This window comes from Saimiri boliviensis, chromosome 5 (genome assembly GCF_048565385.1).
Source record: "Saimiri boliviensis isolate mSaiBol1 chromosome 5, mSaiBol1.pri, whole genome shotgun sequence".
Classification (NCBI taxonomy): Eukaryota; Metazoa; Chordata; class Mammalia; order Primates; family Cebidae; genus Saimiri; species Saimiri boliviensis.
The window spans coordinates 97,625,465-97,650,267 of NC_133453.1; the positions used below are offsets into that span (position 1 = coordinate 97,625,465).

General features: G+C 35.3%; 1 protein-coding gene across 4 annotated transcripts in view; it reads left to right on the forward strand.

Moving 5' to 3' along the window:
- The window catches only part of LRP1B (LDL receptor related protein 1B), a 1,884,038-nt gene that overhangs the window by 922,085 nt on the left and 937,150 nt on the right, over positions 1-24,803 (forward strand). For all 4 annotated transcript variants that reach the window (XM_003921997.4, XM_074399735.1, XM_074399736.1 and 1 more), the window contains exon 7: positions 15,302-15,464. In XM_003921997.4, coding sequence (XP_003922046.1) covers positions 15,302-15,464 — 163 coding nt within the window. The remainder of the gene's footprint in view (positions 1-15,301; positions 15,465-24,803) is intronic.

A 24,803-nucleotide genomic window follows, 5' to 3' on the forward strand; every position in this document is an offset into this window, starting at 1 on the left:
TGAGATACACATCTGAAGTGCTATAGGGCAAAACCCCAGGAAAATAACACCCCAATTTCTATTTGGACTAGTCCTAAGCTCCCTTTGGAAATGAAATATCTGAAGTGGAGGACCATAAACTGGTCATCGCAGAACCATCCCACATCTGAATTTCTCTCATGTCATTCTGCAAGTCACAGATGCTCTGACAACTTTCAGGATGCTTCATTGTTATTCCTAGAAATAGTTACCACCCATGTCAAACAAATTAAACAAGGCATTTGGTAGTCAGTTTTGATTGTGGAACTTGATATATGCAGAAAAAAGACAATCAAAGTCACTTATTGATTTTGTAATCTATGTCTCCAAGAACTTGTGCCATTTTATTACCATTATGTAATTAATTTTGACAAATCAATAAGTTTAATATCTTAAATGTTTGTTCAACCCCATTAAAAAGTGGACAAAGAACATGAACAGACATTTCTCAAAGAAGATGTATATGTGGCCAACAAACATATGAAAAGAGCTTAACATTACTGACCAGTAGAGAAATGCAAATCAAAACGACAGTGAGAAATCATCTCACATCAGTCAGAATGGCTATTAATAAAAAGTAAAAATATAATATATGCTGGCAAGGTGATAGAGAAAAGAAAGCATTTATATCCTGTTGGTGGGAGTATAAATTAGTTCAACCATTGTGAAAAGCAGTGTGGCAATTCCTCAAAGAAGTAAAAGCAGAACTACCATTTGACCCAGCAATTCCATTACTGGGCATATACCCAGAGGAATATAAATCATTCGACCATAAAGATACATGCACATGTATGTTAATTGCAGAACTATTCACAATAGCAAAGACATGAGATCAACCTTAAAGCTCATCAATGGTAGACTGGAAAAAGAAAATGTGGTACATATATAACAGATAAAACTATGCAGCCACACACACACACACACACACACACACACACACACTCATATCCTTTGCAGTAACATGAATAGAGTGGGAATTCTCACAAATGGGAGCTGAATGATGAGTATATATGGACACGAGTTTGGGGGTAACAACACATTGAGGCCTGTCATGAGTGTGCTTGGGGGAGAGCATCAGGAATAATTGCTAATGGATGCTGGGTGATGGAATGATCTGTTCAGCAAACCACCATGGCATGTGTTTATGTATGTAACAAACCTGCACATCCTACACATGCACCACTGAACTTAAAAATTGAAAAAAAAAAGTTTGTCAATGCAAACATGACTGAAGAAGCATCTCACACATATTTGATCACTGAATTTCTTGGTTGAGGTTTCTTTTAACAGACTGAATGCAACTGATAACATTGATCTAACTGAACCTTTTATTTACAGAATCAGTCCACTAAAATTATTCAGTCTAGAATCTTCTTTTCTAAATGTGTATTGGAACTAGTATTTTGGGGAGACATATATCATTTCTATGTTCTATTTGTTGTGTTTTAGATTTTGAGTCTACAACTTGGTTAGATTAAGAGATATGACAAATATGAATAATTTAAAAAATCAAAGATACAATATTTTATTTGTATAATAAACATGTAATAAGTATATAAATATAATAATAACTTCAAATATGTGTTTTCAGGAACACGAATCAAAAGATAATCTAAAGTAATCTAATATATGCAAACAGAAATTCTCAACGTAATTGGTAGTCTCAAATAAAACTGTGGACAAGGTGTCAGTAAATTCTTTCTTAGAGGACAAGAACGAGAGCCGTAAAATTCCATGACTCTGTGTCAGAAAATACTTCTTGGTTTGGGGTAGATAAGAGAGCACTCCAGATAACACTCCAGATAATCGCATGCAGCAAGGCCGTAGAAATCAGTATGTGGTAGTTTTAATGCATAAGTGGATGCTGTCCAGTAGTATTTCATCCTCAGTATGACATTTTGTCAAGATATTATTTTGATCTTTGCTTTCTTATCCCTTTTTATTCATTCAGACTCACCAGTTGTCCCTATTACTTCACACCATGATACGGTGTTATCATCCCTCATACTATTGTTACTCACCCTGAGTACTCATTCTTGTAAATTTGCTGTGTGCCTAATTGTCCTTTCATAACATTACACATCTACATTATATAATATACGTCCTTCTACTATACTTATTTCTTAGGTAAAGTGACTTATTAAATTTGGGCTCATGGTAAAAGCAAGGAAAATATTGCAGCAGATTAAGAAATGAAAAATCTATGACTTCAGATGCTGCTTAAACTGACTGAGGAGGTGAGAACACAGATTTTAGGCAGGGAGTTTTGGAGCAAAGGCTATTGTGAAAATAACAGTATATATTTTCAAATATTCACCAAACACTTACTATGGGCTAAACACAGTTCTGAGTTTGGGAAATAAAGCAGTGAATTACACATATAGGACCTTTGCTCATATGGGCCTTACATTCCAATGTGGGGACATAGAGCACTAATAAGTCACTAGTTAACTTCTCAGTTATGAAAACTACAAAGACAATAAAATTAGGGCAATAGTATACACTGATGGTGATGCATCATTGTGTGTGTGTGTGTGTACATATGGGAGGGATGGGTGGCCTTCTTAATATCTGTTGGTCGATGGAGTCCTTTCTGAAAAAACTGGTATGTGAGCAGATACTTGAATGAAGAGAGAGCACAAGCCATGACCGTATCAGATATTATTTTGTCTTGAAGATCAAGCATAAATGTCTTAAGGAGCTTTCTCTGCGGGTTCAGAGAAAAGCAGAGAGAAGCATGACTGCAATAGAGTGAGCAAGGACAATATGAGAACAGAGTTTAGAAGCCTTGTAGTTTATATTAAAGCCTTTAAATTCTCTGCTGAGTGTGGTGGAAATCCATTGGAGATTTTTAAGGAAAGGAGCGATACTTTGGAAAATAAAAATGTAGACTGAAGATTTAGAGTAAAACCTGTTGTTGACTAAAACTATGTAGAAGAAACAATAACACAAATGAAAGCCCACTGAGCCTCGATTCCTGAATGGCCTTCTTGGTAAAATGCTATAAGAGAAATACTCTAAAGTATTTTAACATAAAATTGAGCTAAAGTATAGTAAGCTGAGATATTCGTAAAGATATTTATGAAGTACCTCTGCAGGCATTTGTGTGGGATGGTAAATCATAACAGTCTATCAGCATAAGATTTTTCTTCACTGGAATCTACTGGAACAGAACCCTGATCACAAGAAGCACTGATTTCTTCTATGGTGTCTTGGTATAATTTATGTTTTACAATCATCTAACATTCCTCACAGAGAACTCAGAGAACTCAGAGAGTTCTCTGTGAGGAATGTTAGATAGGGTCTAGAAAGGAAGTAGAGCAGTTAAGAAACTATTATAGCCATCCAGAAAAGAGAAGATAGTGCCTAAACAAGGAGAGTAACAGCAGATATGGAAAGAACGGGATAGTTTCAAGATGAGGCTTTAAGGTTTATTGATAGATTGAATATGGGGTGAATTAGGGACAGATAAAAATGGAATGGATGAATCCATTTGATTTGTGGATCAATTAAGAATATAAAGTGTGCTCACTGGGAAAAAGACACCTCTGTGCATCTACTCTAGGGGGAAAAAATGACTTTTGGCCTGTGCTAGAAGAAGGAATTGGGAAGTGGTAGAAAAGTGAATGGAAGGAGGTACAAAAGCTCAGTCATCTGTGCCTGCTCCCCAAAACAAAAACTGTACGAACATCCAAGACCATGCCCTGATAGCTGCTGTTGACTTACCGTCACATGCCAGGAGCACTTGCCTTGTCCTTTTCTGGAAAGAATCTCTGTAGAGCTTTGTGACTACTAGCATTCAGAAGTGTCCTAGATATTTATTTTGAATTCATTTTATCCATTTAAGAAACAGGATCAGAGCCCAGATGGAGAGTCTTTCATTAGTTAAAGGAAGAAGGAAGGGCTCTGTACTGTGCCACAGAGTCTTTTCTGATTTAGGATGTGCCTGCTCATTGAACTTCCATAATACCATTTTAATTACTGTACCAAGCTGACAGAGCCTTTGTTTGTTCAACTCAGTTCCTTAATACCATCCGAGGATAAAGTGAGTACATGCTTCTTGATAAAGATTATGGTGACATGTAAAGGTAAAAATAAATGCAATTAAATTATCTTATTCAGTAGGCATTTTCAAATGTTCTTACAAAGAAATGTGGTATAAAAACCTAAATGTTAACTTCCCACTTAAACCATTAAAGAGATATATAAATTGAGGAAAATGGAATAGGTTTCTTTATAATCTTACCTTTTTCTTTAACGTCATGACTTATAGGGCAATATTTGAGTAGAGATAAAAATGTTAAAATATTAATAATATACAAGAACAGAAATATGAATAGAAACAAATCTGCTTTGGGAATTTTTCTGATTTTCTGGGGTGTCTTCAAAAATTCTGCCATTATTCCTGGCTCCTACACCAAAGCTGGAAGGTAACTTAAATATATCCCATTAAATAACGATTAGATATTTGATATTGACTAAAGAGAGGTAGTGAGATTCCATCACATAACTTGGCTACTGCTTTCATACTCTTTGAAGTTACCATATTTCTCTCCTGGAAATTACAGTATGTTCCTAACTAGTCACTTGTTTTCAGACTTTTCTCCTTGATCCATACATCAACCAGAATCTTTTTTTTTTTTTTTTTTTTTTTTTTGAGTCAGAGTCTTGCTCTGTTGCCAGGTGCTAGGCTGGAGTGCAGTGGTGCAATCTTGGATCACTGTAATCTCCGCCCCCTGGGTTCAAGCAATTCTCCTGCCTCAGCCTTCTGAGTAGCTGGGACTATAGGTACACACCACCACCCCCAGCTAACTTTTATATTTTTTGGTAGGGTTTCACCATGTTGGCCAGGATGGTCTCGATCTCTTGACCTCGTGATCCACCAGCCTCAGCCTCCCAAAGTGTTGGGATTACAGGCGTGAGTCATGGCACCCGGCCTCAGAATGGTCTTTTAAAAATGCTAAATAGACATCTCTTTGCCCTGCTTGAAGCAGTCCCTGGTGACATTCCATGAAACACTGCAGATGTAGTAAGTGTTTATATCATATATGTTCCTTATGAAAGCCTACTCTGAGTACAGTCAAAAATGCTTTTGAATGTATTAACCCAAAAATATCAAAAGAAAGAGTGAATAGAAATTATGTGAGACAATTTTGGACAATAAGGAGCAGACAATTGAATAATAAATGAATAAGATTTGATATTTCCCTGCTTTGCTAAGTGAGCATAGGTAAGAGTCTCATAAGAACCCCAGCAAGGCTAAACATTTAGAGACTTCAGATGCCAATGAAGGTGGGGTTTTCCAGTGGGGCTGGGAATAAGAAGATTAGCTTAGAACCTGTTCTGAAAATAGCTAGGCCTCTAGGTTCCCTAATACAACCCAAACAGACAGGAAATTTCTTATCCAGTACTGTATTAGTCTGATCTCTGCTGATAATAAAGATATACCTGAGGCTGGATAATTTATAAAGGAAAGAAATTTAATTGACTCAAAGTTCCACATAGCTGGGAAGGCCTCACAATCATGGCAGAAGGCAAATGAGAGCCAAAGCAATGTCTTACATGACAGCAGGCAAGAGGCTTATGCAGGGTAACTCCCATTTATACATCCATCAGATCGCATGAGACTTATTCACTACCAGGAGAATAAGTGGTAGTGTGGGGGACACTGTCCTCATGATTCAGTTATCTCTGCCTGGCCGCACCATTGACATGTGGGGATTATAACAATTCAAGGTGAGCTTTGGGTAGGGATACAGCCAAATCCTATCAACTACTTTGCTGGAAAACAGGGGATTTAATTTCAGAAGGAGTAAGTCTCAGGACTAATAAAAGGGAGCCCCCAAACTATGGCTAAGGAGTAAGCTATTGCAGTTTGGATCAAGGGGATGGTAGGCAACAGGAAGAATCTCAGAAGCAAACAATAGCAACAATAAAAAACTGAATACTGATTTTCCATTTGGGTAGGAGTTTTGTAGTTCTTTTGTGGGATTATGCAAGGAAAAAGAAAAGCTGACACAAGGTAGTTAACTCTAACTCTAAAAATAACCCAAAACTTGTTCAAGGAAGGAAGTATAGTAATATTAAACTGCTTTCTCACCTATCAACAAAAATGTATATAGTCATAATTTTATAAACACTGAATATTAATTTAACTAAAAATTGAGATTGTGGGAGGATGAGGGGAGAGAAAGTCTGAATATATATGTGTTTATACAAGCGTGTGTGTGGAGGTGTGTAAAGAATAAATTCCTAGCCTTATGTGGCAGAAAGTCTTTAGATTATATATAAGCTTTACATTTTAAAAATACTAATAGAAACATATTATATAGAATTATGAAAGGAAATGCAATTGATAAAACCAAAACAATTGGAAGAGAACAGAGAGGAGTGGAGTGGACACTGCTATATATATATATACATACATATATATATATATATATATATATGTTTTTTATCATAAGCCTTGATGTAGTATTTGGCTTTTTAAATCATGCACATTTACTGTATGATAAAAATAAAAATCACATTGAAAACAAAGCTATTTCTTGGCTTTACAATGTAATTATAAAATCCATCCCCTGACCATAGTTTACATATCCCTGCCTGTCATTGCTACCTCATCTTTTCTCATTTATTTTCATGTTAGCTACAAAATAGCCCCTTTCACTCCTGCTTCTCATTTTTAGAAGATTCCAAACTCATTTCTGCTTAGTAGGCCTTACCACCAAAATTCCATATGGCTAGCATCTTCCTGTCAGGGCTCAGTTCAGATATCCCTCTCAGGATGGCTTCCCTAAACAGTCACTCTGTGCCATTTTTCTGTTTTATTTTCCTTACAACACTAGTCCTATCTGATGCTGCCCTTCTTGGGAATGGGACAGTCTAAGGGATCCAGGACTTGGTTGTGCCCCGATGCAGTAGTTTTAGCAAAGAATGACACTGATAAAATAGAGAAGACATTTTCAAGAAAGTGTGTCTTTAAATTTCTCAGGGTTCATTTATGAGCATTTATAGATTAGCCTCTGTTTTCAGCATTAAAGCTACATGATGGGTAATTTCAGGAATCCAAAACAGTTACTCATGTAGGCAGTCTAGTTTAGAGGTAGGTCAGAAAATGATAGCTAAGTGCTGGGAAGCCAACAAAATTCATCTTTAAAACTTGCAGGGATTTGACTACCAGTTTTCCTTTGCTGCATGAAAGATTATCCCAAGGTTTGCTGGCTTTAAAAACAGCAAAGATTGTTATCTTTCAGTTTCTATGGATCAGAAATTCAGGAGTGGCTTAGTGACATGGTTCTGTTAGAGACTCTCACGAGATTGCAGTCAAGAGTTAGCCAGGACTTCAGTCATCTGGCAGCTTAACTGGAGCTAGAAGACTGGCTCCCAGGGTCACTCTTGCGGCTGCTGGCAAGAAACCTCATTTCCTTGCAACATGGATCACATAGGACTACTTGAGTGCCCTCATAGCATGGCAGCTCGCTTCCACCAGAGTAAGTCATCCAAAGAGAGAGAGAACACAATGGGTTACAATGCCTTGTATGACTTACCCTCTGAAATCACACTCCATCATCTCTTCCACATTCTGTTCAGTAGAAGGGAGTCACAAAGAACAGCCCACTTTCAGGAGAATTAAGCTTCATCTCTTAAAAGGAAGAGTATCAAAGAATTTGTGGGCATATTTTTATTTATTTATATTATTTTTATTTTTATTTATTTATTTATTTATTTATTTATGAGACAGAGTTTTTCTCATTACCCAGGATGGAGTGCAATGGCGCAATCTCGGCTCACCACAACCTCGGCCTCCCGGGTTCAGGCAATTCTCCTGCCTCGGCCTCCTGAGTAGCTGGGATTACAAGCACGCGCCACCGTGCCCAGCTAATTTTTTGTATTTTTAGTAGAGATGAGGTTCTACCATGTTGATCAGGATGGTCTCGATCCCTTGACCTCGTGATCCACCCGCCTCAGCCTCCCAAAGTACTGGGATTACAGGCGTGAACCACCGTGCCCGGCCTGGGCATATCTTTAAATTATCACAACTACTTCATATTTTATTAATCTATTGCTTTATCTAATACTATAATATTCTCTAGTACATGCATATCACAAGCAGTCACAAAGATATAAATTAAGGAGCAGTCTTTTTGTTCCCTCTAATATTTTTAGAAAATCTACTGGATGTCACTACTGACCAACAGTGTTCCCTTTACTCTGCAACCTTGCCAGCATCTGTTATTTTTTGACATTAAAATGGTTTTAAGTTTCTACATTCACTGATTCTGGTAATTAATTACTTGCCTTATCACAAAAAATCTGATGTATCATTTTATAGCCAATTAAGAGTTATCACCGTAAGTATTCCTTTTTTAAACTCTTTTCTGAATGTTTCATTTTCATTAATTATTACTGGGTACAAATTTAAGTTTTTAAATCTAACAAACTGCAAGTTTTAAAAACATAGTTATATTTATATAATACTTTATAAGTTTCAAAACATTTTTATTTCTTTATTCTTCTAATTTCCCAATGGTGATAGTTAGAGTTGCCTATATTTCAGAAGGGGAGTTGTCAATACTTTCAGATGTTATGAGCAGAAAAGTTTTCAGTAACTTTTGTATTTTTAATATTTTTATTTTTGGATTTTTAATATTTATCTTAATCTCCTTACCACTTTGGAAGCTTGGTATTTTGTTTATTTAATATAAGGACAATTACTCTTATTGATTTTAGTAACCCTCTTAAAAATGTGTTTAATTAGAGGGCTAGGCTAAACCAAGTGATATACTGTGTTTTCTTTGCTGTGGTATCATTACACTAGTGGCCCTTGGTTTAATACAGCTGCAGATAGGTTTAGTTGGATACATAAAATGCTTTAAATTTTTTAAAAATTAGTTTATAACATTGAAGAATTGAGAGATTTCAACTGCAATGCAGAAATCCATGTTTTGTGGTTCTTTGAAGCAATGAAGCATCTCTAGATCAAAACAAGTGCTGAAGTTGAAGTTTCCTTTTTTAGGTAGGTGTATACTTTCTGGCCATCATCTAGATTTGCCATAGTCTTTATTAATAAATTTAGCCTATTTATATTCTCATTCTGATCCTTATAGACATTTAAATTTGCATTTCTAATTGGTTAAAAAAATCATGTGAAAAATAAAGAAGGAATCAAGTGCTGACAACTGTCAGTGTATAATTTTCAATAAGTTAAAAACTTAACTTATGTAAATATATAGAGAGCATATGTCAAGAAGTAATTTAGCTCATTAATGACAGAACCAGCAGGATGCCAAACCTGGTTCAAAGTAGAATGGAAGAAGTTTAAATACTTACAATCAATTAAAGGAATAGTACTGATATAAGACTGTAAAGTTACTGATAAATCTAGTCAATATTGTACTGGACAATAAAAGCATAAACTTTGCAGTTATCTTTTTTACCTGATGGAAATCATTTGCATCTCTGTTGAAGAAAATGTGTTTTAAATGCATCAATCTATAAATTAAATCCACAGAGAATGAGACTTAAGCAATATTTGCTTGAAATGTAAGTCAAACAAAGGTATATTCCACAGGAAAATGAACTAATCCTTGGATGGCCTTGTTAGACAATGGTTCATAATGACATTAAAAAGACATGAAGCAATTCCTTTTGTGGGTTTTTTTATTTTTATTTATTTTTGCAAGATTTGTGGCATTTTTTTAAACTTTTGTTTTAGGTTCAGGGGTACAAGTACAGGTTTATTACATAGGTGAACTTGTGTCATGGGGGTTTGTTGTACAGATTATTTCATCACCCAGGTATTAAGCCCAGTACCCAATAGTTGTCTTTTCTGCTCCTCTCTCTCCTCCCACCCTCCATCCTCAAGTAGATCCCAGTGTCTTTTATTCTTTCTTTGTGTTCATGAGTTCTCTCTCATCATTTAGCTCCTACTAATAAGTGAGAACATGTAGTATTTTGATTTCTGTTCCTGTGTTAGTTTGCTAATAACTTGCAGTTCCGGTCATCTTCCTGCAAAAGACGTAATCTCATTCTTTCTTATGGCTGCATAGTATTCTATCATATATATGCATCACATTTTCTTTTTGCTGTTATTGTTTTTATTGAGGTGGAGTCTCGCTCTGTTGCCCAGGCTGGAGTGCAGTGGCATGATCTCAGCTTACTGCAGCCTCCACCTCCTGAGTTCAAGCGATTCTCCTGCCTCAGCCTCCTGAGTAGCTGGGATTACAGAGGCATGCTACTGCACACAGCTAATCTTTGTAATTTTAGTAGAGATGGGGTTTTACCATGTTGGTCATGCTGGTCTCAAACTCCTGACCTTGTGATCCACCCGCCCCAGCCTCCAAAAGTGCTGGGATTACTGGCATGAGCCACCACACCCAGCCTGAATGCACCACATTTTCTTTTTCCAGTCTGTCACTGATGGGCATTTAGGTTGATTCCATGTCTTTGCTATTGTGAATAATGCTGCGTTGAACATTTATATCCTTGTCTCTTTATGATAGAATGATTTCTATTGTTCTGGGTATATACACAGTAATGGGATTGCTGGGTTAAGCTGTAGTTCCGCTCTTAGCTTTTTAAGGAATCACCATACTGCTTTCCACAATGGTTGAACTAATTTACAGTCCAACCAACAGTGTTCCCTTTACTCTGCAACCTTGCCAGCATCTGTTATTTTTTGACTTTAAAATGGTTTTAAGTTTCTGCATTCACTGATTCTGGTAATTAATTACTTGCCTTATAACAAAAAATCTGATGTATCATTTTATAGCCAATTATGAACTATCACCATAAGTATTCATTTTTTAAACTCTTTTATGAATGTTTCATTTTCATTAATTATTACTGGGTACAAATTTAAGTTTTTAAACCTAACAAACTGCAAGTTTTAAAAACATAGTTGCTTATATTTATATAATATTTTACAAGTTTCAAAGCATTTTTATTTCTTTATTCTTCTAATTTCCCAATGTTGATATTTAGAGTTATCTATATTTCAGAAGGTGAGTTGTCAATACTTTCAGATGTTATGAGCAGAAAAGTTCTCAGTAACTTTTGGAAATTAAGGAATTTTCAGTAATCAAAATAAGAGCCACTTCAAGGGAACGATGAGAGCAAAATCCAGGTGACTTTCGTTTGAAGAAAGAACAATTAGCAACTAAAAAAATATAGAAAGAGGAAAATATTTAAATTTTTGTTTCAATAACAGTAAAGCACCAAGGGACTTACTAACATTTAAGATATTTTAGTAATGTCATAAAATTATTGTGATTATTTTCAGTCATTGCCTAAGAACTTTATTATATTTCAGAAAATTAAGGTAAAATGCTCAATACTTTGGGAAATTCACCTCGCTCCTAAAATATTCAAATCATTTTCTGATTTCTGAAGACAGGTATATAATTTAGACTTTTAAAAATTCTAGTTTCTGGGCTGGTTGAAGAAAGCTTCCTTTAATTTGGAAAACCTTTAAATCCTTATTAAATTTGATCAAATTGATCCATTCATCCATCTAATGTATTTATTTATTGGCATACTTGCTTGCACTCTTTGTCTAATTGCCTCAACTCTCTAATTCTAATACAAATTAAATTAAAAGCAGACACTTTAACTATAAAATGAGAAACAAAGCCAATTCCCCACAATTACTAAATGGTTGGCTTATTATCAGGCTCTGTAGTGAGATCCCAATGCTTCAAACTTGCATGGTTGTTAACAATATCTATTGTTTCAGTAGCAGAAAATCTTTCTGAAATGATAAAGAGTTGAAAGCAGGTATGAATGCTGTCAAACAGCTCTTTTGTCTGAAATTACAATCGCATAGACTAAAGCAATCGAATGCCCAGCTTGAGGGATGGGTCATTGAATAGACTCTGGCACATACTTTATCTGAACCCAAGGTATTTGAAATGACATTTGAAGCAGTGAGTGCTGAGCTCTAGCTGATATGATAATACAAAAAGACTCAAAAACAAAGCAAAGAATACATTCCAGATTTCTCAAGACAGATAAATAATTCACGCTTTAAAAAAAAGTCCTGGCTGGAGGAAAAAGTATATAAAAAGCTTCTTGTTGTTTGAGAAACATTTAAATATTTATAATTTTTTAAAGACTGTAATTTAGGAATAAAACTATTATCAATAGCTCAAAAATCTTTATCCAATGAATTGAATATCTTCTTTCTACTTATCCTTGTAGGAAATGATAGACATTCCCACAAAGGTGCTGCCTTCTCTACCTTGTTTTGACAATATACCATTACAAATGATAATGCTGACACATACATCTATGTTAGTCTTTCCGTTGAGAGAACATCATTCACTTAAGCAGCATGTTACTGAGGACGTATTTTGAGGCATAGAGCATGTTTAGGCTCAGATTGCAGAAGGAAACTCTTATAGGGGAAGAAAAAAATATATAATTTTACCCATTTTAAGTTATCAGCTAAGACCATGCCAATTAGACTAACAAAAGACAAATTACCAAGAGAAAAACATACACATTTATTTAATATAAATTTTAAGTGACACAGAAGTGTTCATAAGGAAATAAAGACACAAAGAGATGGCTGAGCCTGAGTGTCTTCATACTAGGTCTGATGAAGAGTAGAAAGTATTGGAGAGAATATGATAGGGCATGGTTAAGAGCTACGAATAGTAAGTGGGGAAATTTAGTATCTCCTGTTTGTTCAGATTTCTCTGTTTCTCACCATCTTTGGAAATAAGGATGTTCCTTTCCTCTGGAGGTAGGGAGGTCACCTTTGACATGAGGGTCTTATGATCTATGCCAGGGGAGAAGGAGAAGGTCAGAGAGTTTTTCCAGCATCTGTTGTTTCGAGAAGGTCAGAGAGTTTTTCCAGCATCTGTTGTTTCTATGACCTGCTTCAGGGGAAAAGGGAAAGTGAGGGAACCCTTCTTGCACCTGCTATTTCTCAAATTCCTTCAATATGCTAAAGTGCCATATTTTGGAGCCTGTTCATAACCTTGTCACTCTATTTAGTCAATGAATCATAGATCCATTCTAAGTTAAAGAAAGGAAGTATCAAAGTACAATTCTCAAAAGTTAGAAATATGACTATAATAAAAATCTAGAATGAACATGGATCAGAAATTTACTTATGTCGTTATTGAGGGAAACAGACCAGTATTACTAGTCTAATATCATTAGAGGAATTGGATGTTTACAGGCATTTGAATAAAAAATAATATTTAAATGAGATTCACAGGTGAGGCATACAAATGTTTAATGCCTCACAGGGCAATACAATCATAACCTTTGAGTTTATCCTTTTTATCAGAGACGTATCTACAAACCAACATGCAATTTCTGTGTATGACTGATCAAATAGAAAATTCTCAAGTCAAACACAGATACACTCTTCTAGAGTTTCACTATTGAGAATAGCGTAGGGGCAAAAGGAACTTTGCTTCTACCCTGTGAAGATTCTATAATTTCAGTCTCTGCAATAAACTTGACACCAGACAGATTAATAGGAGAAAAGAAATGCCAATTTATTGCATGCATACTCACTGGGGTTCCACAAAGTATAAGACTCCAAAAAAGTCCAGATTGCTGAAGTTAATATAGTATTCTGAGCTACAGAAACAGGTAAAGGCATGGAGTCTCTGGGTTTGAGGTGGTGACAGGTTGTGGGAGGTTGAGGGAGGAAATGCATGGAGAACAAAGGCTGCCTTGATATGCAGATTCTCTCAGGTAGCAATCCTCAACATAAGAGGTGGTGTGTTGACCTTCATTTTCCTTTCCTCTGATTTAATCTTTCCAGTCTGATGAGATTATAGGGAGTAGGTTTATGACAGATGCTTCCTTTCCTTTTCTTTTTCCTTTCCTTTCCTCCCCTCCCCTTCTCTCTTCACCATCCCCTTCCCTCTTCTCTCTTCCCCTCATGTCTCCTCTCCTTTCCTTCTTCCATTTGACAGATAAAGGAACTTCAGAGAAAGCCCACCCCTGCATTGGCTGCTTCCCAGGTGCTTGCAGTCTGAAATCCAAAGCTGCATATGTTTTGGGATATCATTTTCTGAGCCCCAACAGTCGCCACTAGCCACTTATGTCATTTAAATTTAAATTCCAATTAATTAAAATTAGATATTATAAAAAAATCAATTTTCCACTCATAGTAGCCACATGTTAAATAGTTATATTTGGCGAGTGGTTACTTTATTGGACAGCATAAATATGGAATATTTTTATTGTTGACCTGAAAGGAGGAAGCTGAGGCCAAAATAATCTAAGTAGAGAGTTTATTTGGGCCAAGTTTGAGGATTGCAAGCCAATAGTACAGATTCTATTTGCTCTGAACATATACTCCTATTAACAGCAGTTACAAGTAGGTTTTTAAAGGGAAAGAAGAGTCAGTTCCAAAGTTGTTTACTAAGAATTTACATTAAAGTAACCTAAGTTATTGATTGGCTGTACATTGTTTCTTGTATCACAAGTTCCAGGAACATGAAGATAGTTAGTGAAACAGCTAGTCAGAACTGAAATGTCTTCAAACAGCCGCCTCTGGGCTTGGGTATTGAAGGTATAGCTGAAGTCCTATACTCAGGTCTCTGCCTGATTAATTTTGCATACCTCACATAGCTCAGACTGCTCTTAGCTATTTTTCTTTTCTTACAATCACTGTAGAAAGTGCTGTTGGGCAACATTCTTCTAGAGAATTAATTAATCAATCCTTGAGCAAGGCTTTTTTTTCACAATGCCTAAGTATGCCATTGAAGGAAGCTATTACCCCTCCATTTGCTTTATTTCCAAGTTTCGGATCTTTTTTTAAACAGAAGAATCTTATACATCTCCTTTACTGTCTTCTCCACTTCTTTTAATAGAAAGGAATCTGAAAACAAGAATTTGCCTTACACTCATAATAAAAGATACTTATTCTTCACCACTACAGAGTTTAGCTGTACTATAGAATCAGTTCTGCCCATTGCATTGAATGAACAATTTTGGACAAATGCAAAACACAAGAGAAAGATTATATTCAAAATACCTATATTTAAAAACTTAGAAACTCTTTATCCATGTATCTAGATCATCTTTCAGCCTTCAGATAGCAAGAAGAAAGGCACCAAGAGGTAGTCATTATTTTACATAATTAAGTAGTCACATTTTGGCATAGCAAGATACTTTATTTGCAGTTTCTTTTATTAACGAGTCTCTAGTTTTGAAGTGTCCTCTGTGATGGTTTGGAAAGACTTATGTTATTTTTGGCTCATGATACTAGGTTGCACCTGTGATTCAATGATTTTGTGTATGTGTTTTTCAGATGTGCAACAAATGGCAATTGACTGGCTTACCCGAAATCTCTATTTTGTGGACCATGTCAGTGACCGGATCTTTGTTTGTAATTACAACGGTTCCGTATGTGTCACCCTGATTGATCTGGAGCTTCACAATCCTAAGGCAATAGCAGTAGACCCAATAGCAGGGTAAGACTTTTTTTATAGTGTTTGGTCTAAAAAAGTTTGCATTTTAAAAGAAAAGACTAAAGTATGACAAATGTTGTTGTGGAAAATAAGACTACAGACTCAAACTTCTTTAAAATGTTGATTTTAACAACTGTCTCAGGAAGGAAAAAAAGCTATAACTCACCAGGCAGAAGCTGGTGAGTTATTAGCACATGAATATTGCAGGTGCTAAGACACAAATAATCTTTCATCTTCCCTTCCACCTTTCTAAAAATTGTAGTGGGGTCATCAGAGAAGGGCTTCAGCATATTTTTAGGTTAAAGAGATGAAACTTTTTAATACTTAACAGTGGGCTTTTTATTTAGCAAACCTCAAGGATGCTACTTGAAAGAGGTACTGTTGACATACTTATATCCAGCATAACATTTAGGATTTATAAAAGGGGCATAATATTTATAAAAGGGGCATAATATTTATAAAAGGGGCATAATATTGTTTACCTGGGTACTAGTAAAACATTAAGAATATCTTTGTTCAGATTCTCTTTATGTTCGGTGTCTGTTGATATGTAAACCTAAATATTATTATGGTATTAGTGAATTCCTTGTCAGAATTCATCTTTTTTTTTTTTAAACTTCCCAGTATAGCAAGCTACTTTATTGGTTGAATAGAGGCCCTCTGACCTTCTTTAGCTAATAGGCTCATTAATCTTTTTACCGTATTTCATAATTTGTAAAAATATAATCATAAAATGTTTAAATTCTCATCATCTTTGCTCATATGATTAGAAAATCAATACAAGAATTATGCTTTTATTTTACAAACATGATGGTATTAGTAGAGGGTCAGGGGCAAAAATTATAGAGTCCTGTAAACTCAGTTCTTTCAGCAGTCACTACTGGGCAAGGATGCTTTCAAATTAATGGCATAGTCTACCACTTTATTTGAAAGAGCTGTTATTTTTTAAGATGTAAATCGTAGCAAAGATTTTAAAACTGAAATTTTATCCTAGCTATTGTTGTAATCATCATCAGGCAGTTCAGGCTGAAACGTCTGATGGAACATATCTTAAACTGCCATAAGCCTCCATTCAATAAACGGGAAAATATTTACTGAAGAAACAGCTGTCATCCATATGTGGACTTTTGTCACTCTTTACTTAAAGTCTGATTGAATATTAAGATGCATCATCACAATGGTTCTGATTTTGACAAAAACAGCTTGCACGTAAGAACTTTGCTAGGAAGGCTGTGTAATATAATTCTTGAGTGTAGCTCTATTTGTATTTGCAGCAGATGGTAATCTGACTGCAGTGATGCTTCAAAAGACATTAGGAAAAGAAGTCGTATTTAAACTGATTTGTTTGGGTTGTTGGATAAGGGTAGTAAGAAAGAATTGGAAATTTACAAATGCGCTAACAACATTCTTTTGGCATCCTGTTTAGAAATATATTTGTTTGTGTGGTTTTCCCTGGATGTGCTGACTGAATTTCAAATTAGCCTTTAGACAGCCTTGTCTGTCAAATGTTAAGAGGTGAAACTATATAACTACTGTGCTTTTTCCCTTTTTCTACTATTCTTATTCTTCCCCGTTCTTAAAAACAAAGATCCAGGACCCTTTTCAAATAAAACTGCCAATATGAAATACATGGGAACAACATCTCTCTTTCTGAACAAAATATATTTTATGTTCTCAGATTTCTTAATTCTTCCTGACATTATATGAAAGAACCATATTTTATCAGTTTTGTCAAAGGAATTAAGAATAGGAAAACACCCACATCATTTGCTCTTATTCTCTGCTGGATTCCTTTGGGCCTTGCAACTGTTGAAATATAATTTTGTCATGTATCATTTAGCAGAATAGGTTCTTTGGAATTTTTGTTTGAGTTTGTTCTGTCTCTGTAGCACAGTTTTTCAATCATGAGTCATAGATATCAGAGAAAGAAAAGCTCTGCTCTTTTATAAATATAGGCCTGGTTGTCATAGAACGCTTTCAAATGTATTCTACTTTTCTTTTGGTATCAGAAATTTAATTAGGATTGATGTGATTCTATCTAAGAAAGGAATACGATTTTTCCTTTAACTTCTACACTTGGGCCTGCTCTAGAATAATTTGAATATACTTTGGTTGGAAAAACTGCACATGAACTACTAAAAGGGAAATGTTCTACCCCTAAACTTTCTTCTAGCTTTTCTTAATTGTACAGGACCATATGTCTTTGGCATTGACTATTATAACTTCTGTTCAGAAAATATCAGAATGTATTCATAATCTGACCTAACCCCTAGAGCTTGAACTTCATAGGTTTTTAAATGGAGAAAATTTTGCCTTACTCCCAAAAAGGCTGCCTGGAGAATGTACCTGTTACTTAGGCATATTTTTTTGTTGTTGTTGTTGAGACAGAGTCTTTTCTGTACCCAAGTTGGAGTACAGTGGCACGATCTCATCTCACTGCAACCTCTGCCTCCAGAGTTCAAGTGATTCTCGCGTCTCAGTCTCCCAAATAGCTGGGATTACAGGCACCCACCAAAACGCCTGGCTGATTTTTGAATTTTTAGTAGAGACAGAGTTTCACCATGTTGGCCAGGATGCTCTCAAATTCCTGACCTTAAGTGATCCACCCACCTCGGCCTCCCAAAGTATTGGAATTACAGGCATGAGCCACTGCCCCCGTACTTAAGTACATTTGTAACTTCATTTTTTTCAACCTCCTATATCTTTTGTTGCTAAGGACTATTAAAATATAATTATATGTATGTAGAATTAATATAAATATAATTAAATATATTTATATAATTATATGATGTAAATAAATTTTATTTATATTATATAAATTTTATTATAAATAAAATAAATATAATTATATATATAATTATATTTCTATATATTATATATATATAAAATATATGTATTATAATATATATATATATAAATATATATATATATATATATATATATATATATATATATATATATAGGTTCTTGTTTGTTTTTTTAGTTGCCCACGGTTTTAATACAGATTACTAACCATCTCTGGACTCTCATTATGCCTTGAGCCAAGCTCCAGTCCCAATCTTCCAAGAAGAGATTGTTAAATTAACCTTATTTTTTACATTCTTTTAGACTTTCAGATGTGGACATTGACTCATTAATTCATGCTATTTCCCAGAGATACTTCTAGAGATTTTCTTCTTCCTTTCAAAAGTTTTTAGCAATATTTCCTTTCAATAGTTCCTTGGAAAACTTTCCAAAATTATTTCTCTGCAGTCATTATAGTTAGAAGGTAGCATAGAGATTATATACCAACCAGCATTAAAACCAACATTTCTGTCAGATGGTTATTAGGTCTCTGCTTCTTTAATGGTTAAAAACTTGATGCTGGAGTCAAGTCTCACTGAGATCAATTCCTGGCTCCACCAGTTCCTAGCTGTGTGACTTTGGATATTTCTTTTGCCTTTGTTTTCTCATCATAAACACATGAATTATGATAGTCCTGACCTACAAGCTGTTGAAAGGATTAAATAAGGTCAAATACATAAATCACTTTAACAGTTTTTGAGTTGAAGAGTATGTGAAGTTTCCTCTTCATTTCACCTCAGTGATAATTACTAATATTTTCAACACTTATGATACTATTATGAATAAACTAATGAGACCAACATTCTACCCCATCATAAATGACCTTTTTCTCTTCAGCCCCATTCTCTTTCTACTACAAATCCAACAAATCCTTCTAAAAAGGTTTATTTCATACTGGTTAAATCTATTACGAAAGAATGTATCAAGAAAAAGAGGAGAGAAAATAATAAAAATGAAGCATAGCCTAGAAAGAAATAAAGATGAAGGATATATAAGATATGGGAGGAGAAAAGTATAGAGCACCTTTGAGTGTGGAGATGTGGATGAAGGGGAAGATCTTTTTTCTTACCCATCTCTATGCTCTGGCTGAGGCAACTGTAATAGAAGACAGATCATTAAGAGAAAAGCATACACAATTACTTAAAAGTTTGAAGTGACATAGGAGCTAATAGAAATGAAGATCTGGAAAAAAACAAAAACAAAAACAAAAACAAAAACAAAAAAACAACCTGTGTATTTTAATGTAACATTTGATGAAGAAGTGGATAGCTCTGAAGAAGTATGATTTGAAAAAGGGGGTGTGATCTTATCATAATCATCTGGGGGCAACCTAGCTAGGAATGAGTGTTCAATTTCTTCTCTGTGTCCCCATGTTTTCAGAGACATGGACGCTTTCTTCCAGATATAGAATGGGCACCTTTCACATGAGGTTCTTATAACCTACTTCAGAAAAAGTTCAGATAATTTTTTGATGGCCTGCTTCAGGGGAGAAGGGACACCTGCTTCTGCTGTTTCCTTAACTGGCAAGGTGCTAGATTTTGGGTTAGCATGTCTTTTTAGGACACCATCAGGGAACATGTAACAGAGGAACAACATTGTTCTAACAACTGATGTTATGTGAGATATATTTGGATTACTTTCAAGGCCTTTCAAAAAATAAAGGTAAAGGATAAAATTCTAATGTAGCTACTTTTTGTCTGTGGAACTGCTTTTTTGAACATGACACTGCTTCAATACTAAACCATTTAGTATTGGAGCCTAATGAGGGCTGTAACTGAGGTTGGGGTGGAGCTATTCTACAATTATGTTGCTAAGCTGTGATCCTCAGCTTTCTATTAAAGTAAAATCATCACACTAGATGATACAGTGTGCATTTCACTATGAATGTGAACTTGTTGCAAAAATATTGAACAAGAGGAGATAATTAATCCTATGCATGATAATTATTAGAAAATTAGAGTAAAAGTAAATAGATATCCTTTGCCCACTTTTTGATGGGGTTGTTTTTTTCTTATAAATTGATTTAAGTTCTCTGTAGATTCTAGACATTAGCCCTTTGTCAGATGAGTAGATTGCAAAAATAATTTTCCATTCTGTTGGTTACTGGTTCACTTATTGATAGTTTCCTTAGCTGTGCAGAAGCTCTTAAGTTTAATTAAATCTCATTTATCTATTTTGACTTTTGGTGCCATTGCTTTTGGTGTTTTCGTCATGAAGTCTTTGCCCATGCCTATGTCCTGAATGGTATTTATGCAGCCAACAAATATGTGAAAAAAAAAAGCTCATCATCACTGGTCATTATGAAATGCAAGTCAAACCAATATTGAGATACCACCACACACCAGTTAGAATGGCGATCAATAGAAAATCGGGAGACAACAGATGCTGGAGAGGATGTGGAGAAATAGGAATGCTTTTACCCTGTTGGTGGGAGTATAAATTAATTCAACCATTGTGGAAGACAGTATGGCAATTCCTCAAAGATCTAGAAATAGAAATATCATTTGACCCAGCAATCCCATTACTGGTATATACCCAAAGGATTATAAATTATTCTATTATAAAGACACATGAACACATATGTTTTTGTGGCATTGTTCACAATAGCAAAGACTTGGCACCAACCCAAATGCTCATCAATGATAGACTGGATAAAGAAAATGTGGCACATATATACCATGGAATTCTATGCAGCCATAAAAAAGGATGAGTTCATGTCCTTTGAGGGACATGGATGAAACTGGAAACCATGATTCTCAGCAAACTGACACAAGAACAGAAAACCAAACACTACATATTCTCACTCATAAGTGGGTGTTGAACAATGAGAACACATGGACACAGAGAGGGGAACATCACACACTGGGGCCTGGAGGATGGGGGTCTAGTGGAGGAATAGCAGTGGGTGGGGTGATTAGGGAGAGATAACATTAGGAGAAATACCTAATGTCAATAACGGGGTGATGGATGCAGCAAACCACCATGGCATGTGTATACCTATGTAACAAACCTGCATGATCTGTACATATACCCCAGAACTTAAAGTATAATAAAAAATAAATAAATGATAAATGTTTAAGATGATGGACATGCTAATTACCCTTATCTGATCACTATTCATTGTACATATTAAAATATGTACCCCATGAATAGGTAATATTATTTGTTAATAAAAAATAAAATATTGAAAAAAGTAAATAGATATTTCAGTAAAGGTATCAAAATTGGAGTTAAAATTTTGAGAAAAATATATTTTGGAGAACTTGGGGTGCCACTGATAAAACCCAAGTTCAAAAGAATTATGCGAGGTGGCTAAATTGAGGAAGGGGGATGATCTCTTATGTTAAGTAAAATAACAAAAATTAAATATTTTCCAGTGACAACATATACCCTTTTTCTATGTAGGGTGAATATTTTGACTTGCAGAAAGTGAATGGCAGAGTGATCTGTAGGGTTTATTTGTGAATCCATCACCTCATGTCAATAATGAGGGAAAAGTGTGTTGTTTTTGTTCTGTACAAGAGCAAGCAGCCAGGAGACAGGAGAGTGAAGCTCATCTCGGGAGTTAAATTCACACAAGAATGACTGACAGTATTTAATAGTTTTAAAAACCCTTTCCCATCACCCACCTGAATCCTTACTGTTGAAGCTAATCATAACTGAGAAATTAAAGATTGAATAAAAGTTAACAGCCATCAGGGAGCAGGACTGACTAAAGAAATTCTAATCTGGGTTGTTATGTGAAGTTGGGAAGATAGCAAATAAAGTGGGTTTGCCTACACACGTGAAAGAGGTTTTATAAGATCTTTGGGGTAGTTAGCAGATTTTCCATTTCTGTTAGGTGACTCCCCAAGCAGGTGCAGATTCCAAGCTGAAACTGTCACAAACTAATGTACCTGCAGTAGGACATAAGTGGAAATGCTACAAATGTTTGGCTATTAAATGCCTCAGACTACATTTGGATAAGTTAAACATAGAGATTGCTACCCACCCCCCACTCCCAAGCACTACCTATCAGTTTTGAGGACTGAGATGGTTCTAAAGCTGTAATGGGTTTGAACATCATAAACCATTTAAACATATGACCCTTTGTACTTTTTTCTCCCCAAAAATCTATCCATCTTGGAAGGTAGTGCCGTCATCTATGATTCATGACTGCCCTAAACTTTTAAAATTCTTATTTACATTTTGACAGGCTGCAAATTGTGAATCCTAGCTTTTTAAGGATAAACAGCCCCCTACACATGCCTACAAGCAACACCCCCTGCAATAAAAATTGATTTCCTGACTTCTTAACTACTTCCAACCAGCTATGTGACTTCGCTATCCACAATCAGATGCACATCCCCATGGTTCAAGGAGAGATATCTTTCTATAAATTTAATTTCCCTCCAGATTTTCTTGTGTGTTTCTTTTCTTTAAGAGGAAAGTCAGAGAAAAATGAAGACATTCTAATAGCTGCAATAATCATTCTCCTGAGTTTATGTGTTGAAATGTTGCAGTTTCTCTCCCAGACATCTGGAATTTACAGTTTCTTTGGGGGGGAAACAGGCTTATAAACAAAATGAATTGGTAAAAGTATATTTTGAGTTATTAGTGTATATTTGTAACAACCTAGGTCCTCATACAGAAGCAGTACTCAGGTAAGCTGACCTCAGCATTCACCTGTATCATGGGAAGTATCAAGGGGTTATTTGTCCACTTCTCTTTTTAATCAGTGGGTATTAATGCAATATAATGACAACATCCCTAGGCTTATAAATTTGCATTAATTATTCTAAAACCTAGCAATGTTTTTTTATCTATAGCCCACAGATTCAGTGGGTGGTATTATAACATTTTGTCTCTTATCTTTTATCTATCTATATCCTGTTAAATATCTAGGTATTTTTTACATATCCCAATTCCTTATTTGACTCTACTACTATCTTTTTTTTGGTTAAGTCTAACACTTCCGGTGGTAAAGTTCATGGCGATGGAGAATTAACTGTGTAAAAGATATCTGACTATCTTACACTAATTTCCTGAGTGCCCCAAGAAAGTGATCCCTTGTCACTTCCTAAATTCAAGCTTCTTTCAGGATTTGCTTATCTGAATGGGCAAGACCACATGGATGTGAAGGTGTGTGTTTCATGGGCTGCACTATTTTTGACTGAACTTAGTGGTTCAAAGGCTCATTCAGAGGTATAAATTCATGTTAGCTGTTTTATATATAACTCAAATTCTTCTCATTAATTAAATTTTTGTTAAGGGTCAACCTCTTTCCAAATTCTTCTCTAGACCTTTCTTCAAGCGGTGGTTCATGCACAGTATTACCTTTGGCTACCGTCTCTTTCAGTTATAAATTATTTTTCTGTGACATTGTGCTTAGCCTGGGAATGCAACAGAGAAACTTGGAGTGGTTTTTGTGCAGAGAATACTTCAGCGGAAATGGAAGGCAAATTGATTTGACTCTCACAGTGCTCTTTGACTCATATTATTCATAAAGCCAACACAATGCAAAAAAGTTTCACATTTCTGCTTGTTCCCATTGCCATTTTTTTGTTTCTTTCTTTTTTACTCTATAAATTTCCAAAATCTGTTAAACTTCTCTCTAAATTCCTGAGTGCACAACTCTATTTCTAGTATTCAGTGTCTTCCCAGTCTTCCAGTCACCACCTAAAAATATTTTTTCTCTGAATTCCCACTGGTAAACGCTGGCCACTCAAATAGGTGTAAAGTTACAGAAAAACAACTAGATATTGCTTAAGTAATGAAAGGATTTATGACCTTACTTAAAAGTCTAGATTTAGGGCAGTCCCAGGGTTAGTTATTTTAGTAGATCAACAATAACGTTAAGGACCTGGGTTCCTTTTTTTTCTACTTCTTTGCTTGTAATATGATCTTTAGTGTGGTATATTCTTTTCAAGCTAATTCTCTAAGGTCATAAGCTGTCTACTGAAGTTCTAGGGGTCCTGTGTGGAAACATGATACTCAGTTGGAAACCAGTAGTGTTTCTTTCTTAGGAAAGAAGCTCCCAAATCATTCTCTCACGTCTTCTTGGTCAGAACTGGAGTACCTGCCCACCTAAATGAGGCAACCACATTGAATTAGACAACGTTTACCATTAGCAGATAAAAAAGAGAGGGACTGAGCATGAAATTGGAGCCACGCTAATGTGAAGAAAGAAAAATCAGTTCTGAACTAACAGCATCCATTGCCACCACTGTCCTATGGCAGTCCTTGGTCATCTTTTTACTGCTTTTTATCTTTTCCTTGTTCTTTCCAAGCAATGAAGGGTCTCTTTTCACTTAGATAAGCCTGTTCAAATGAGAACGAATATTATTCCAAAGCTCATTCCTTTTTCTAAGAGATCTCCTCCATTTCCCTTTAGCCAAGGTTGTTTAAACTTCTTCGGAGGAATATTTTTCTTATTGCATTTCAAGACAAATGATAGAGTGTGTGTTTTTAGGTTTTTTTTTTTTTTCTTCTTCTTCTTTTTGTAACATTTTATAAAAC